This window comes from Brassica napus, chromosome C3 (genome assembly GCF_020379485.1).
Source record: "Brassica napus cultivar Da-Ae chromosome C3, Da-Ae, whole genome shotgun sequence".
NCBI lineage: Eukaryota > Viridiplantae > Streptophyta > Magnoliopsida > Brassicales > Brassicaceae > Brassica > Brassica napus.
In genome coordinates, this window is record NC_063446.1 from 13,144,593 (window position 1) to 13,162,582 (window position 17,990).

The window sequence follows — 17,990 nt, forward strand, 5'->3', positions numbered from 1 at the left end:
TGAATGGTTCTATGAACCTTAAAAAATTTAGAATCAAAATCTTTGGGTTTTTGGATGAATATAGAGAGAAAGTAAAAGAGATGTTGTTTTTAGTTCATAAGAAATGAGATAGAAGGAGTAAAAATCGATTTTTATGTGCATTAAGAGCTTCAAATTGATTATACATGGTGGTTTGTGTATTGATAGAAATGACAATATTGCAAATACTTGATGAAAATGAGGATGAGAGAGTAAAAAACTTATTTTCGAAAAAATGATATTTTTGTAAATAATCCAAAGTTTTGGGGTGAATATAACAAATACAAGTTTAGAATAAAATCATGGGTTAGTTTTGTGTTTGACTTTGAGTTTTGAGTCATATTTGCAAGAAGCCCAAAAAAATATTATAAATTATAAAAAAAAATTACGTAGATGATCTTACAAAAACCTTTTATGAAAATTCTCGTCGACTAAACCATCATAAGCGGCTTTATAAAAATCCATGTCTAATGATTCTCTTAAAAAATTATGCATAATTCGTATCTTCAAAATTCCTAACACATACCTCTTAATGTAAAAATTCCTGAGCCTCCACGTCAGCAGGTAAGTGAGTTCCACTTTTAAAAAATATGAAAAAGTGTCAAGTCTGTGACTCGAATCCGGATTACTGAGATATAAACACCAACATTTATACCACTAAACTAAATGATACTTTGTACATTGATGACCGAAACTAATATATATTTATGAAGGTCGGTTTAATAATGTCCCACAAATAAATGAAATGATTTACAAATCATGTTCTCTATTATTTGCTAATTGATTTGTGGGCTTATTTTTTAAACTCGCTATCCCATCTATTACATCAGCTTATACATTTGATTAAAGCATAAACCTATCTTAATAAACCATAAAACTGGCCCTAAAAAGCCTGCAAGTCATCAGCTCTTCGTCTTCGACTGAGACCTTTGGTTTTCCCAATCCTGCGCCTCCCCTCCAATACACAGACGCTACTGTCTAAACTTCTCCAATCAAATCCATGGAACTCTTAGTCTCCCTCTATCTCTTCATCTCCCCCTCTTTACGAACACCATCAAAAACGCTGGCGTCTCATAACTGATACGAACGGCTTCGCTATATATAGGTCATGCTAGATCCACGAGTCCAACCTCTCATATCTACGAGCACTGTTTTTTTCAATTGTTGAGCATGTCTGTCTCTGATGCTATTGTCGTCCTCCCCACCACCTTCAACGCTCTCCGCCTTTGTCGGTCTTCTCAAGTTTGTTGTTGGCCGTCTCCTCAGCTACCGGGATCCCCGTAACATCAATAAAAATGGTGAATTTATGGGAATCACCCTCCTTTTGCTAGAAGAGAAGGTATCGTCATCTTCACTCTAACATGAATGATTTCTTCCTTTCATATTTCATAAAAACTAAAACTATTGGTCTACGTATTTAACTCTTTTTACCGACAATCTTTACGGACGGCAGCGATCGTAGATGATAGGTTTGAAGTTGGAAGATGGACAGAGGTTCGATCATCTCCTGGCTCTTGCTAACACAAACTTAGAACCCCCGGTATAGTTTTATATATCACAGTCAAATTTCTCCAACGACGTACATTCATATTAGCTATTGATTCTTAATTCCATTTGTTAACTTTCAGATGTTGTTGGCCAAAAACGTTTTCTGCTAGGCACTGACCTCAAAAACGCCTCAACAACTACTCGGCTTATGGTTTGTTTTAATCTCATTGACCCAAGCCCGCTTTCACATAATTGTCATGTTTTTATCCATTTGCTCCTGCTTTAAGAAAACTTATATAATCTCATACACCAGTACGGTGGTCGTGTACTTGCTTTGTGTGACTGACGATGATGCGGCCCCTTTAGGGGTCTTATGAACTCAGATGATATAACCCAGTTTGTCATGGTGGTCACCACGGTCAGTCCAAAAAATATTTAGGGATAGTCATCTTTTTTTTCTCAAGAAACATGTTGATGCAAAACAATTTCTGCTGAATATAGTACTTTCATGCATATATTTAACAGAATAACATCATCTAATATAACACACACGTACAACTGTGTTTCAGACTGTCAGCAGCAACAAAACTCCAGACGTGGATTTCCAATCTATACTACCAGCAGCAACTGTTAGCTACACGGTTCATGTGCCCAGGAGAGCCGAAGAAGTTGATGAAGCAATGCCAAGCTTTGAAAACGAAGAAAAGAGGCACGTGAGTGATTGTTTCAAGTCCATCAAACAATCATCCCCACTTAGCTTATGTGTCAATGAAATAACCATTTTCGTATGTTTTTTCCTACTTTCAACTTTGGTTGTCTTTAATTATCTTCAAACTATCTCCCACCAGGAGAAGAGTTATTTGGTCTTTAAATAAAGGGAAACGTTGATGGGTCTTTGCATTTCGTGAAAATAAGCATGTCTTTTGCTTCATGCATGAGAACATGTTTAGATAGTTACATGGCATCGACGTTAAACAATGCAACAAAGAAACCAACTAAAATTCAATAGCCACCAAAACAAAACAAAAACCCCAGAAAAAAGTGACACAAGCACACCATCATATGTTCCTCGGTGGGAATTGGGATGCAGACAACTAAATACAAAATATATATATGTATCAACTGGTCTTCGTTCACAAAGCGCCCTACACGTAATTAACAACAAACAGCTGCCTCCCTTCATAAGTGGAGAACAATGCATACCCAGTTCATCATCACAACTCTAACCCTATAACAATAAAAGAACTTGAAAAACAACTCAAAACGTAAAATTCACAACTACAATAACCCTAGCAAATATTGAGATGAAACAAGAACTCTGTCCACAATCCCGCGCGCGGGGGCAATGCCCATAGTCTATAATATAATAGCACAGTTTCCTCTTTCCCGAGGCGACACGTCAGTATTTTGGTGGGTCCCACTTTTAAAAAGTGTGAAAAAGTGTCAAGCCTGTGAATCGAACACGGGTTATTGAGATATTAACACCAGCATTTATACCACTAAACTAAAGGATACTTTGTACATTGATGGCCGAAACTAATATATATTTATGAAGGTCGGAAACCTTTGCTTCTTAGGTTTTCTCGGTGGGCCGGGCCTACAAGTGTATTATGAGTTTTATTTTTAAATTAGGTTCATCACGTTATATGAAAAAAAAACAATTATAGTTTTTTCATATTGTAAACTGTCTTCGTTTAACACGAGTTAGGGTTCTTTTCATCATTGTCTCAGACAAGTCTGAATTACAGAGTTGCGCCGTGTATCTGTTCGTAATCTAATTTTTAACCGGTGAACTCTTCATCTCCCCATCTTAAATCGCTTAATCTTATATGTTCCTGATTTGTAGCATTTCTATAAACCATATATATATATGATTCTCATCTTTGATGAACCCAATCTGCATCTCCACAAAACTCATTGATTCTTCTTAGCTTTAACGATCTTCTAGAAAATGTCTCTCTGCCTCTCCAGTTTCTCAAACCGGCGTTTGCGGCATCCGTCACTCAACCTTCAAGTCTCTCCGGGTAGGTCATAGTAGTCAGAGCATAGCCTCTAACCTCCTCGCTTATGGGATTCCCTGAACTTCAAGAAAGACAATGAGTTTATGGGAATCACGGTTCTCTTCCTTGATGAAAAGGTAAGTTAATCTTTGATTTATCACACTTATTTAATATAATTGTTTTTAATTGATTTTCTGATTCTTTGTTAAATAATATTATTTACAGATTCCGTGATTCATGAGTTTATTCCCGCCGGACGTGCTAATCATTACATGCCATCTTTGAAAGTCGGTTCCATTGTGAAAGTTTATCGTTTTGAGGTTGCTAGGTGCTCAAGCATGTATAAGATAATTGATCATCAATTCCTCATTCGTTTCATCTCACCAACTATTATTGATGAAGTTATCTCGGGTGCTCCAGAGATCAATCTCCAATCATAATTAGACTGTTTGACAATTTTCAAGTGATTGCGAACACAAACCTAGAACTCCCAGGTATATTATCATATTGCATTTGGGTTTATAATATGTTTCGTTATCATAACTGATATTTAAACTCGCAGATGTGGTTGGACAAATCCGTTATGTCCAAGGCTCTGACCTTAGCAAAGAAACAACTCCAAGTCGTTATCCGTCTCCTCATTGATCCATAAGAAATAATCAACACACAATTCCCTTTATATTATTATCTATATTGTGCTAACATCAATAATCAAAAATATTTTCTACCCAAATTTTTTGGGTCATTCCAAAACCAATCACCTCAACTAAAACTCAACGACACATATATCGAGTCTGCTAAACAAATACAAACTACCCGGCCAGCTATTTAACAATTTACAAACTTACTTTCGCAACGAAGAAGACGAAGACGACAACCAAGATCAGTGAAATTACCTAAACAAAAAAACATAGTAAGTTATGAACTCTGATAAATACAACTAACAATGATTTTTGTTTACATATTACCCATCAAATAAAAGATAAACAAACACATCCACAACAGAAGATAAAAGAGACAATCCCGACAAACACAAAGGCGGCAACAACAGCTTCACCTGCTCACTCCTCTTGTCTTATAAAAATAGCTTACATGTCCAATCTCAACAGGCCAATGCTATTGTCTTCTTATGAAAAATACATAAATTCGTTTAAAACTCATTAAAACCCAAATACTCAGAACTATCACTCATTTTATAGTTATTTCTACAAGTCTTCATGTATTTGTTTTAAAGGTCCGGTAAGAGCAACAAGTTTAAAAATAAAATAAAAACATATAACAAACCTAATAAGGATAATAAAAATTATTACTTAATACACAAAACTTACACAACTAAACTAGAAAAAAAATATCCAGAAACAAAAGATACTCTCAACAACTTTAATATAATTTATGTACTCTCAACAGTACAAGAAACAAATTAAAAAGACAAACAAACAATAAGTCTCAGTGACACAGCAAACAACAACACGAACTATATCAGTCACATTACTAACACAGTTTAGTCATTCATAAGTGGAGAACAATGCATACACAGTTCATCATCACAACTCTAACCCTATAACAATAAAAAAAACTTGAAAAACAACTCAAAACACAAAATTCACAACTACAATAACCCTAGCAAATATTGAGATGAAATAAGAACTCTGTCTACAACTCCGCGCTTGCGCGGAGGCAATGCCCCTATTATTTAAAACCCCTAAGTTAAATATTCACCATTTACACAGCAGCTAATGTATCAGAATAAATTAAAAACTTATTCTTTAGACAAAAATATAGCAATATAGTACCTCAGGGCAAAAGAGGAAAACTCTGAAGCCATATTTTTCCATAAATACACCCACTCACCATCTATGAACATCAGCCCACATCCCTTCTCTCTCTCTCTCTCTCTCTCTCTCTCTCTCTCTCTCTCTCTCTCTCTCTCTCTCTCTCTCTCTCTCTCTCTCTCTCTCTCTCTCTCTCTCTCTCTCTCTCTCTCTCTCTCTCTCTCTCTCTCTCTCTCTCTCTCTCTCTCTCTCTCTCTCTCTCTCTCTCTCTCTCTCTCTCTCTCTCTCTCTCTCTGTGGAAGCTACATAAGTATATACCGCATAAAAAACTAAACAATGTCGACAGAGTTGACGGAGGAGGAGTCGTTGTCCGGCAAGGATTACCAAGATCCACCGCGTGTTAAAATTTTCGAGGCGAGGGAGCTAGGCAAATGGTCCTTCTATAGAGCAGTGATCGCTGAGTTCATAGCTACTCTCCTCTTTCTATACATCACCGTCTTGACAGTCATCGGTTTCAAGAGCCAGACGGATCTCCAAACGGGTGGTGGAGCCTGCGCCAGCGTCGGCCTTCTTGGCATCTCTTGGGCCTTCGGTGGCATGATCTTCATCCTTGTCTACTGCACTGCAGGCATCTCTGGTCTATTTTCTTCTCTGTTGCTTCCTTATAAGTAATATCCATCTTTTGCATCCTCTATAGATGTTTTAGTACCATCGACCATATAGCTCTCATTTCATCTTATGTGAGTTTTCAGATTTTTAGCAGTTAAAACAATAAGTTTTCACAAATCCATTACATGATTTTTTTTTGATTAACCTGGGTATCCGAGACCTATGGGCCGTTACATAATTTGCATAGTTAGTTAATGAACATGCATCATAATTCAAGGCTCTTAAGAGGCTCGTAACAAAGAAGCAATATTTCCAAAAAAAAAAACTAAATGAAACAACTATAATCCTCTAATGATTAATGAAACACAATGATGACCACTATACAGATGTGGTAAGAAAACATAGCTTTCAACAAAATTTATATTCCCACCTATTTAGCTGTTTCTAAAGATGTATGTTTCAGATTTTTTTTCAAGAAGATTAATGTTTTATTAGTCCTACGTAAAATTAATGTTCCATATCTCATAATTCACGCATACCAATAAGTTCATTTCAATGTAAAATTTATATTAAATCAACAACTTTAATTACTTGATGTTACATTTGATATTCCAAATATTTACTGAGAGTGTGAAAACTAGGCATGTGACTTATTATCCGAAATCCGGATTCGATCCGAGATCCACTCCGGATCCGCTTCGAAAATAGGATATCCGGGGTGTCCGGATCCGAATCCGGATAGTAAAATCTTGGATCCGTGCAAACCGAATCCGGATCCGGATATCTTAATTTTTAGGTCCGGATATCCGGATCCGGATCCGTATTTTTAAAATACATTAAATTTTTAAATTTTATTAATATTTATATTTGATATATTAATATTTATACATGAATTAATCTTATAATATTATATTTTAGTTTTTACAATATTATAAACATATATAAATATATTTATAAATATTTAATTTATGTATTATATTAAAAAAAATAGTATTTTTTGTTAAAAAAAATTATTTTTAATTATTTTGACGGATCCGGATCCGGATCCGGATATCCGCGGATAATAGAATATCGAGACGGATATCCGAAACCCGGATATCCGGAAACCATGAATCCGGATCCGGATATTAAATCCACGGATCCGACGGATCCGGATCCGGATCCGGATACCCTAAATTTCCTGGATATCCGGATCCGTCCCAGGGCTAGTGAAAACACACCGAAGTTCACAATTTCAAAGGAAAAAAAAAACTGAGGAAGTAATTAGCTTACTTGATTAAAATACTAACCCTCAGCTGTTTCAGCTGGTTTAATGAAATTAATAATCATATATACATGTGCGTGTGTACATAGGTGGGCACATTAACCCCGCAGTGACGTTTGGACTATTCTTGGCTAGCAAAGTGTCGTTGGTGAGAGCTATATCATACATAGTGGCTCAGTGTCTCGGAGCGACTTGCGGAGTTGGTTTGGTGAAAGTCTTTCAGAAGACTTATTACAACCGTTATGGCGGTGGAGCCAACGTCCTCGCCGATGGATACAACGTTGGTGTTGGTGTTGGTGCTGAGATTATCGGCACTTTTGTCCTCGTCTACACGGTCTTCTCAGCTACAGACCCCAAGCGTAATGCCCGTGACTCTCACATTCCTGTAAGCAATTCCAACTTTTTTACTTTATATTTCGATAGAAACTATAACCGTTGATGTTTAAATATATTTTTATAAAAGTATCTTCGATGGTGAGTTCTTGCGTGAGTCTCTCACCAAAAAAATCTAATAATAAAAGAATAAGAAGTATGTGAGAGAATGTAAAAAAAATAAAGAGAGGTCTTCTATATGAGAAATCCAGCAAAAAAATTGAAAGACTCAATGACTATATATCTTATTACGAATTGTCTAAATTATAAGTTCTAGATACCCACAAAGATAGTCTTACCACAAATAATATTCTAAGTATATACGGAACAATTAATTGTGTACTATTTTAAAAGATTTAAAAAGTTGTTAACTCAAAATACTTTTAAAACTATAACAACTAACTAGAAATTAAAGATGCTAAGTATTTCGAACTAAAATTGATAGTTTTCTTTCTCCACTTATTTTTTTTTAAAATATAGTACTAGTGATGCCAATCAAAGTTGGAAAGAGATCAGGATATTTTTTGATTCCGTTGTCGCAACTTTGGACCCAGGGACGTAACAGAATCTAGTGCCAGCTCTAGAAAGCACTATAAATAGTTAAATACTGAACACGACCTCTTCTAGCCATTTTGGCCTAAACGAAAATAATACGGAGCAAGTAATAATAAGTGTAGCGTCTAATTTCTTCTATGAGATAAACGACGAAATTGTGTCCAATTATTTTTCATTCATCTCTTGTATCTTTCTTTGGTACCAAGACGTCCTTTCAAGATGTAAAGACATAACATCTTTGTTCAAAAAAAAAAAAAAAACATCTTTGTGATTCACGTCCCTTCATCACATTCACATGTCTTTGTATGTAAATGGTCCACTGTTCACAACGACCCATGTGTTATATGTATTTGTACATACATGCATATTTGTACATACATGCATGTTCCATGATCTTAACATCTCCTTTCAAGAATGATTCATTACAAAACCAAAATCTTTCAGTTATGCAACATTGTACACAGTACACACTCATTCTCTTGACTATTCTAATAATACTTGTACATATACCTCCTTCAAATTGATGTCAATATAATTGTTAATAACCACACGAAACTGATTTGTTTTGTGTTGAAATGAATTTATTGAAGGTATTAGCCCCATTGCCAATTGGATTTTCCGTGTTCATGGTTCATTTAGCCACAATCCCAATCACTGGAACCGGAATTAACCCGGCTAGGAGTTTTGGAGCTGCAGTCATCTACAACAATCAAAAGGCTTGGGATGATCAAGTTCGTATTTTTTACCACTCTATAACTAATACTCGTTTTTGAGCCCTAATTAGGTTATGAATGGAGTTATAATTTATTATAATTAAATGCAGTGGATCTTCTGGGTGGGTCCATTTGTGGGAGCATCCATTGCAGCTTTGTACCATCAGTTTGTGTTGAGAGCTGGTGCTATGAAGGCTTATGGGTCAGTCAGGAGCCAGCTTCACGAGCTTCACGCTTAGAATTTGATTTTTTTTCAAACTATCTAAGTGGTGAAGATTTCTTTGGGCTAGGAAGGAAGGAAAAAAAAATATCAAGTAATAATAATAAAATTTTATTGGTGAGTAACATTTAGTGTCGTATTTGTTACTTTGAGGGGGAGGTTTGAGGGTGACTTTTTTTTTTTTTTGTAAAAGTAAAGGGTTAAACCCGGGTCTATTAAAGACACAGACCTAACCCCCGGGTGGGAGGTGCAGCCCACGGATAGACCCTCTCCCGGGTATTCAAATGGGCCGAAATGCAATAGCCCATATCCGTGTAGGTGACCAGGAAAATATGACTTAGTTTCGCATGGTAGGTGGATCGAACTTGAAATGTGGTGACATCCCAAGCCCTTCCCCTTACCACTTAGTTTGAGGGTGACTTTATAAACCAATTTGCAATATCCACGCCTGTAGAATGTATGTTTTCATTTGATGTATTTGTGATTTATATTCTGTACTTATCAATGCTTCTATATTTGATGTATGATGTATCAAAATTATTAAGTTTCTACTTATTTAATATCACTTTCTTCCTTCTAATATAAATACAGTTTAACATTTCTCACATAATTTAAAACCCAAATTTTTTTCCACAACATCTGTCTTTATTCATTTCGGTACGTAAATGAAATATTTTTTGTCAGCATTCACATTAATACTTTTCGACTAAAATAATACTTTTTCCGTTTATGAATAAATGTCACTTTGATATTTTTCACACAGATTAAGAAAATGGCTGAAATATATGTAAATTATTATTAATTATACCTCTCTGGCCAATATAGTATTTGAGATAAATAAAATTATTTAAAAAATCAATGAAGTTTACAATTAATTTTAAAGTGAAAGTAAATATAATTTGCATTAGAAATGTAAACTGACAATTTTTGTGTAACAAGAAAAAAAATGTTAAAATGACACTTATTATGAAACAGATGAAGAAACAGATGAAAGTGTTACTTACTAGGAAACAAAGAGAGAATAGTAACTAATTAACCAACATTCTTATTTTTTTCCTCCAAACAATTATATTAATTCAACTCATTCAACCATATATACTCTATATAAAATCTAAGAGCATCATTAACCCTAGAACCTCATTAGGGTCTCTTAATGACTTTTTAAATATTAAATATTAGTTAAGAACTTAGTTAAGAGACACCAACATTTTTATGCTCCAATGCTGATCTCTAAATTAAGAGTTCTTAAAAAAAAATTATGCAACATCTTCCATCAACTTTACTTTCTTCTCCAAAGAAAATGGCTTGGATGTTATATTCTCAACAAGCTATAAAAAACGAGTACGTGTCTAACCATAGATGAAACGAATAAGCCATCCAAGTTTGTATTGAAACACACAAACAAAAGAGAGATGCTCATCAAACAGAAATAAACAGAGGACTTTTAGATCAAACAGACAACATCTACCTCACAAGAAAGGTAAGTAAAACTAATCTGAATACCTTAAGAGGCCCATGCTGCACTCCAATATTCCAACCAAAAGAGCCAGCACCTTCTCAGACACCTACTTGTCCCTAGTCCACCTTTGCAGCCTGTGCATAGTTATATCTGTTTCTGTTTTAATACAAAACATGTCTTAGGCAACCATGTCTTCCAATATGATCTTCTGTCTCCCAGCAGCTGAAACAAGAGACACGTAAGAACATAAAGAAACAAAAGATTCATTTAAAAGAGGAGGTTGTTCATACATATAGGTCTTCACCGTCCTTGGACTCAGCCTTGACACCATCGGATCCCGCTTGGTTGACCATTGAGATGAGCTGCAATTAATCTAGAAACAATCACCGAGACTTAACAAAGATTTGACTTTCTATGTTTAGAAGGCATTTGCTTGATTCAACGTCCTATTAAACCATAAACACAATCACTATGAGAAATAGAGATTGAGATCTTAACATACCTTCAAATTCAAGTTCTATCTGATCCAACAGACTCGAACGTTCAACACTTTCATCACTTACAGCTCCAACCTAAACACAAAAGAAGATAAAAAGCCCTTTAATTTTACAATGAAACTAACTTTGCAGAAACCTAACATCATCTGCCACCAAAACAATCACGAGAAATCAGATAAGAAACACAGCTACAACGATTCATATATACTAGGGTTTCGAGGTGAGGACCATCTATACAGCTTAGAAACCATGTTCGGAAATGCGCTAGGCGTAACGCGTGCGTTCGGACAGGGCCTAGCGCCGAATCAATTAATCAGGGATTATACGGGGATTAATCGGGAAGTAATTTAACGTACTTATACACGTTTTTATGGGTTTATATATTAAATAGGTGAAATATTGACAATAATGGTGCATGGTGTAGTGGTCAGCTTTCTTTGTTATGTCTCACCCACCACATGTTCTAACCCCTAGTCCGTTTTTTGTCTATTGAAATTGAAATTACAGAAATAACTTTATCTTCTTCCTCACATCTGCGTTTCTCAGAACAAATTACAGCTGCCTCTCCTTTTTTTTTTGCGATTTCTATTGTTTTTCTTGTTAATCTTATATGTTTTAATCAATATATAACTAATTTGTTAAAGAATAATCAGTTTCCGATTCCAAATCGACAGTAACGATGAGTTCAAAAACTTTCCGATTAAGTAAGCGCCTAGGGTCAAATCGCCACGGTTGGAGGCTGCACCACGTTTTTCCGGCGACTTTCCGGCCGCTTCAGCCGCGTTTTCGAACAGAGTTAGAAGCAGTGGACGCCATATGGTAGAGAAACTCGGGATCTGAGCCGTCATCCTCTTCCTATGTCTTCTTCATTTCTGCCAATTGGATAGAATCTCAGAATTCGCTGCCGCCTTCGACGCTGCTCCACCTTGTAACCAGAGACGAGAGACGAGAGAGCAAGGCGTGACGGAGACGAGGAGATGCGGTGACGGAGACGTGGAGGCTTCGCCATCAACATAGATGATCTGTTTCTAGATTTTTTTTTTTTTTGTAAAGAGAAGAGCGTAGAGAAAGCTAGAAAGGAGATGCTACAGATCTGAGAAGTGTTAGAGAAACATTTTGTTAGGGGATTCGAAGGGTATGTGAAGGAGAGGAGACTTCGGAGAGAGGTAATGAAGAGAGAAAGGAGATGGAGACGGTAGAGACACGGAGAGGAAGAGAAGAGACCGTTCTTGCCATCCTTAATTAAGATACTTTCTTGTGTTTATTACAATTTTTCTTTCTTTTTTAAATTATAATTATGCTAAGAGACACATTTAAGAGCATCATTAATATTATTTACTTTTTAAGTAGTAAATGTGAGTTAAGAGACTTAGTTAAGAGATTTTAACATTTATATACTCCAATGCTAATTTCTTAACTAAAGGTTCTTAAAAAAAAATTCCAAAGTCCTCATCTTTACATCTTCTTTGATCTCCAACCATGGATTCAAAAACATCCAACATATTATCCAAACTTTCAGTATCTTCACCCATCTCCTTCATCGCATATACAATACTCTCTATTGTCGACAAACACCCCTCTCTTGGCACCAAGTGCTTGATTCCAGCTTCGATCTTTCTCTGAAAATGCCTTCAAATTCATATTCAATCTTTGAGTATTCTAGTTCTTGGATCCTGGCTTCCTTTGCATTGAGATCAGCTCTAGCTTCCTCGAGTTTGTGTTGGAGATGTTTCACCTCCTGCTTCAAGATCAGTACCATATTCACAGATCCAACAGATCCTTCATTACTCTGCCTCCACCATATTCACAACCTCATGATGATCACGGACTTAAGAATACAAGGAACAACTAACCATAATTACCATACCGCGATAAAAATGTGTGGCCGTGAAAAAAGAAGAAGCAAAGAAGCTCCATTACCGTATTAGAAGCAGCACCTTGTGGCCGGTCCACAGCAGCTAAAGAAGCCTCCATTGCCTCCTCAACAGCATAATCTCAGAACCATCCTCGAATGGCTAGGGTTTCGATTTTCAACTCAATAGAAATAGACAAACAATCTCCAAAACCTTAATCTCCTCTCCTCCTCCGAGAAATTGAAGAATTATTTATACGCAACAGTGCAGCCGCCCAATTAGCCGTCGCTGAATCCTTCTGTGGCTCCATCGCGAGATGTGGAGCAGAGAAGATTTTAGGTGTAGATGGAGGAAAGGAGAAAAAATGACATTGCTTTACAGGTACTTCTGCTGTGAACGATGGGATGACGAGGTTCACGGCGACAATGATTTGGCAGGAGATAGGTGAACGAGAGAAAGAAAGAACGCGACAAAATCTCCTGCCCAATATAATTATAAGACATGTTATATAAGAAACGTCCCTTAACTTAATTGCTATTTTTCTTTTCTAATTCTAATTATACTAAGATATCTCTTAAGAGCCCTGGATAATAATGTGCTCAGGATGTTTTAAGAGGCAAAGTTTGAAAACCAAAAAAAAAAAAAAAAAAAAGTTGTCAATCAAAAGAATCCAAAACAGCCCAATCTATTAAAACAAGGCCCATTAAAGATTCCTCCACAAAAGAAAAAAAAAAGATGAAAAGGTAGCAGCAAGTAGAAAACGACCTCTTTTCCTCACTCTCTAGAACTTCCCACCACCTGTCTATATCACTCTCATTCTCCCAAAAACCCTAATCTCACCAAAATGGCAGCCGCCGCACCTCCCCCACCTCCAACCGCAGCACCAGAGCCAAACATGGTCCCAGAAACCTCCCCCATCGGCCACCCCGTCTTCTCCCGCATCCGCCTCGCCACACCTCTCGACGTCCCCTTCATCCACAAACTCATCCACCAGATGGCCGTCTTCGAGCGCCTCACTCACCTCTTCTCCGCCACAGAGTCGAACCTCTCCTCCTCTCTCTTCACCTCCCCTCCCTTCAAATCCTTCACCGTCTTCCTCCTCGAAGTCTCCCGCTCCCCATTCCCCGCCACACTCCCTTCCCCTCAAGACTTCACGCCTCTCCTCAAAACTCACAACCTCGATCTCCCTATAGAAGACCCGGAGAGCCACAACTTTACGCCGGATATGCTAAACGACGTCGTAGTGGCTGGGTTTGTTCTGTTTTTTCCGAACTACTCGAGCTTTTTGGCGAAGCCTGGGTTTTACATAGAGGATATCTTTGTGAGGGAGCCGTATAGGAGGAAAGGGTTTGGGAGTATGCTGCTGACTGCCGTGGCGAAGCAAGCGGTGAAGATGGGTTACGGGAGGGTGGAGTGGGTTGTGCTTGATTGGAATGCGAATGCTATTAAGTTTTATGAGCAGATGGGTGCTCAGATTCTTCAGGAGTGGAGGGTTTGTAGGCTTACTGGTGATGCTCTTCAGGCTTTCGATAACGTTAACATCTGAGAAGACATGGTGTGTTTCCGCCACTACCACTTTTGGTTGTGTTTTAAAAGTTTGTTGTCTTGTCTTTTGTGTTTTCCTGTCTTGTTTGTAAGTGTTGGCGTTGATGATAATGGATGATGATTCTCTCTGCCATTTGACATACAATGAGAAAAATAAAAACCTTTTGTTGAATGAAAACATGTCAAGTTTTAAAAGTAGATGTGTAATTATAGTGAATCCTCAACGTTTAGACAGCTTGTGATGTTTGCTTTGTCTCTTTTGTTCTTCTTTGTCTTGCAAGTGTAGGCATTGCCACTCAGCACAGAATCAGAAAAACAAAACGTTTTGTTGAATGAACAAGCTTAAAGTAGGATCGTAATTGAAGTTTCTCATCGTTTAGACAGCTTATGATGTTTTGCTACAATGGTCGGACCACAACGAGGCACAAAGTCTTTAAGATGGTTGCCAACAAGCGTTCTTTGCTTCAATTACTCTTAGTTGAGAAGATAGTCTCAGCGTCTTGGATAGATAGAGAATTGAGAAACTGAGGACTTGGAGATGCTGTGTCAATAGTTATACCAACATCATGTAGACCACAACATTATTCATGTATTAAGCTTACTTTTGGTTCGTTCCGAAGAGCTACAAACACCATCCATGTGTTATAAGCGTTGACATTGATGATAATTTTTTTTTTTGGACAAAAAAAAGCCTTTTGTTGAATGATTCCTCATAGTTTAGACAGCTTGTGATGTTTTGACAATGGTCGCAATGAATCTCACAAGTTTAAAAGATTGTTGCAACTATATTGGGACAAGCCTTTTTTTGCTTCAATTAGTCTTAGTGGAAAGAAGAAACTAAGTTTTAGTAGTCACTGTTTCTTGGATAAATAGAGAACTAGTAAGAAACATGAGACTTGAAGAATACATGAAGTTGAAACATTAGATCGTTATAACCAACATCATTCATGTATTATAAGACCACAACAAGAAGGTTACTTTTGGTAATAATAGTAAAGACATAAGTAAAACAAATCTTAGTAGCTGATTACATTACACGGTGCAATTAAATCACGGTCACGGTTTGGGTACAAGGTGATTTTATTAGTTGACGACGCGACAGTTTCTGCGAATCTCACCACCTTCATCTCCAAGTGTAAGGACCTTGATGGAGCTCATCTTGATCATAGACCGACCAAACTGAGCAAGAAAGCTTTCAGAGTTTTGGAAAACACTAGCAATGTGAGCGGCTGAGGGATCAGTCAACAAGGCAGCGTCAGAAGTGAAGAGTCCTTTGTGTTGTAGGAGAGATACGAAGTAGCCACTGTCGAAGGAGAGTGCTCCTGTGGGGTCCATTCCGACAACTGCGGAAGAGTTGAGTCTTTGAGATTTGTCTGAGCATTTGGATTTGAGGAAAGAGGCGTAGCTAGAGTTCAGGGAAGGATCTGTGTCCCCTTTTCCGGTGAAGTTCAACAGTCTCCGACTAAACACACCGCAACGTGCTGTTCCTATTGTGTGCGCTCCTGTTTCATATCACATTATCTTAATTTTAGTAGAAAATCATCTCAAACTTTTATCGACTCTATATATCAAGACGTATATCATCGGATGGTAATGATTTATATATTTTTGTGTCTTTAAAATTTCCTTACATTCAATATGTAAAGTGCAAAAGTTCGTTTTAGAAGTTAAATCAGATTCGCATGAGCTAAAAATGATTCATATGAGCTAAAAAATATTTATAAAATAACTATATATAGTGTAATAGTTAGTTAAGTTTTAGGGCAATACAAAAGGTGAACAAAATTATGTAAACAATTTATGTTATTATCTTAATCAAATGGAGTATTAATAATTTTAATTTATTAAAATAAATATGTAATTAGTTTTATAGTATTAATGTGAATATCATATATAAAGAATCTATTTATTAAATAATGTTATAGAAATGTGTAAAATATCTGCTTGTTTATTAGTTAAATAGTGAGTAAATTATATGATAAATAACACATGATTTATAAGAAAAAAAATTCAATTCTGAACATTATCACGTGAGACGTGTCTTCCAAGACTACCCTCAAATATTTTATGTTCAAAATATATTCTCTACTTTTTATAGTATAAATGATATTTATACTATTTCTTGAAGATGGGAGAATTAAATTTGTAGCATCCCATCATACACTTCCTAACATGGACATGCACGTGGTCTGATATTCCCGCGATTTTCTTATTTCATTGTCCCCTATTTCATAGGCTTGTTTTTATCAGTAACGTAAGAATATTGTGTACAATACATATGATTACAAAAAGACAATAAGTAGAAACGGTAACCTGATAAAGCAACGAGGTCAACGACGTCCAAATCGCTCTCGGCAAAGAGTTTCTGTAGAGAGGTGAAGTTTGCCCCAGCGGACGGCAAGTCTCTGCTGGCCTCAGTCGCCAATGACACTCTTCCATCAACACGTCCGGTAAAGACATTCCATAGCGGCCGACCATACTAGAACATCATTTCCCCAAAAATAAGAAATCTCGAATTTCTGAAGTTTTGTTATATAGAACCATCTAAATCATAAACCGTAATCTAAACAAAGTTCTAAAAGTCAGATCACGGCAATTGTTTAGGCGGCAAATCAGTTATAAACGAAACAATTTTAATAAAATCGGCAAGACGTCCCTTTAGACACTAGTCCCCTATAAAATGCTTAATTACAACATAGCGATTTCTTGAACATTAATCTGAACTATTCCAATAATCTTCTAAAACTGAAGAATATATCGATTCTTGATTTTGATCAGCAAGATGTTTTCTCGCACACTACAGTGCTATTTATTGTTTGGTTAGAAAGTTTCTCTAATCATGAATATATATAGAGATACGAGTTTGTTTATATTACTTGGTACGAGACGGCATCGCGGGCGGCTAAGGTGAGAATGTCAGCGCAGGAGACGGTTTTGGGACATCGTTTTTCAAGAATGGACTTGATCTCATCGATGATTTCAAACCCTACAAGCGAGAGATTAGGTCTCGCCTCCTTCTCTGACGCGGCTTTGCCAGCAACCGAATCTAAAAGCAGTGATGCGTCACACCCCTAGATAACATCAATGCATCCACATTATAGTTGATCTTTACTATAAAGATGTTCAGGAAATGAGAAAAAAAAAACGTTTAATTGCAATACATACCCTAACAAAGCAGTCATGGTAATGAACCCTCAGTAACTTGGCAGCTAAGCTAGGGTTTGCTTTGACTTTCTCGGACACGATCTCGTTCACGATATCCTCGGCTTCAGGACAGGTCTTGTGATAGAATTTCATCTTCAGCTTACCCTCCCATCTTCCTCTCCTCGTCGCATGGCCATTGTTATGACCATTATTATGACCATTGCTGCGACTGTCTCCCTTACCGTCAACATAAAGTAAGACAGCCAAAACCAAAACAAGAGAAAATAGAAACCGAGCTAGAGTCTGCTGATTCTTAGTCATGACTCGACTCTAGACTTTTATATTTGCTTTGAAGTATTTGTGCTAGTTGTGTTTGAGGAAGCACTTGCCCGGGCTGCTTTATAGTGAAGCTGATGCCAACACTCTCCACTTTTTTTCTGTTCAAAGAAATTGAATAATCATTGAAATTATTATCAAGTAA

The 17,990-nt window shown here is 36.8% G+C and overlaps 3 protein-coding genes across 5 annotated transcripts; 2 read left to right on the forward strand and 1 right to left on the reverse strand.

Annotated features, from left to right (window-relative positions):
• The first annotated feature begins 5,375 nt into the window (after positions 1-5,375).
• On the forward strand, positions 5,376-9,576 carry LOC106410834 (probable aquaporin PIP2-6). 3 transcript variants are annotated; one of them, XR_002656837.2, is made up of 5 exons: positions 5,376-5,915; positions 7,241-7,536; positions 8,669-8,809; positions 8,902-9,178; positions 9,427-9,576. XR_002656837.2 is itself a non-coding variant. In XM_022699101.2 (4 exons), exons 1-4 carry the CDS (start codon positions 5,615-5,617, stop codon positions 9,028-9,030), a joined length of 867 nt encoding a protein of 288 aa, XP_022554822.1. In that variant the 5' UTR covers positions 5,376-5,614; the 3' UTR covers positions 9,031-9,576. The 3 variants fall into 3 exon arrangements, 1 of the variants encoding a protein (XP_022554822.1); XR_007321276.1 differs by having other exon boundaries at positions 8,902-9,171; positions 9,420-9,576; XM_022699101.2 differs by having other exon boundaries at positions 8,902-9,576.
• Positions 9,577-13,542: 3,966 nt separating this feature from the next.
• On the forward strand, positions 13,543-14,560 carry LOC106411504 (probable acetyltransferase NATA1-like). The gene has a single exon (XM_013852279.3). The coding sequence runs from the start codon at positions 13,665-13,667 to the stop codon at positions 14,364-14,366; it is 702 nt and encodes a 233-aa protein (XP_013707733.1). The 5' UTR covers positions 13,543-13,664; the 3' UTR covers positions 14,367-14,560.
• A 701-nt stretch (positions 14,561-15,261) lies between these two features.
• On the reverse strand, positions 15,262-17,931 carry LOC106409861 (peroxidase 24-like). The gene is made up of 4 exons (XM_013850412.3): positions 17,531-17,931; positions 17,242-17,436; positions 16,679-16,844; positions 15,262-15,867 (listed from the first exon to the last, which is right to left on the reverse strand). Exons 1-4 carry the CDS (start codon positions 17,828-17,830, stop codon positions 15,449-15,451), a joined length of 1,080 nt encoding a protein of 359 aa, XP_013705866.2. The 5' UTR covers positions 17,831-17,931; the 3' UTR covers positions 15,262-15,448.
• Between the last annotated feature and the right edge of the window lie 59 nt (positions 17,932-17,990).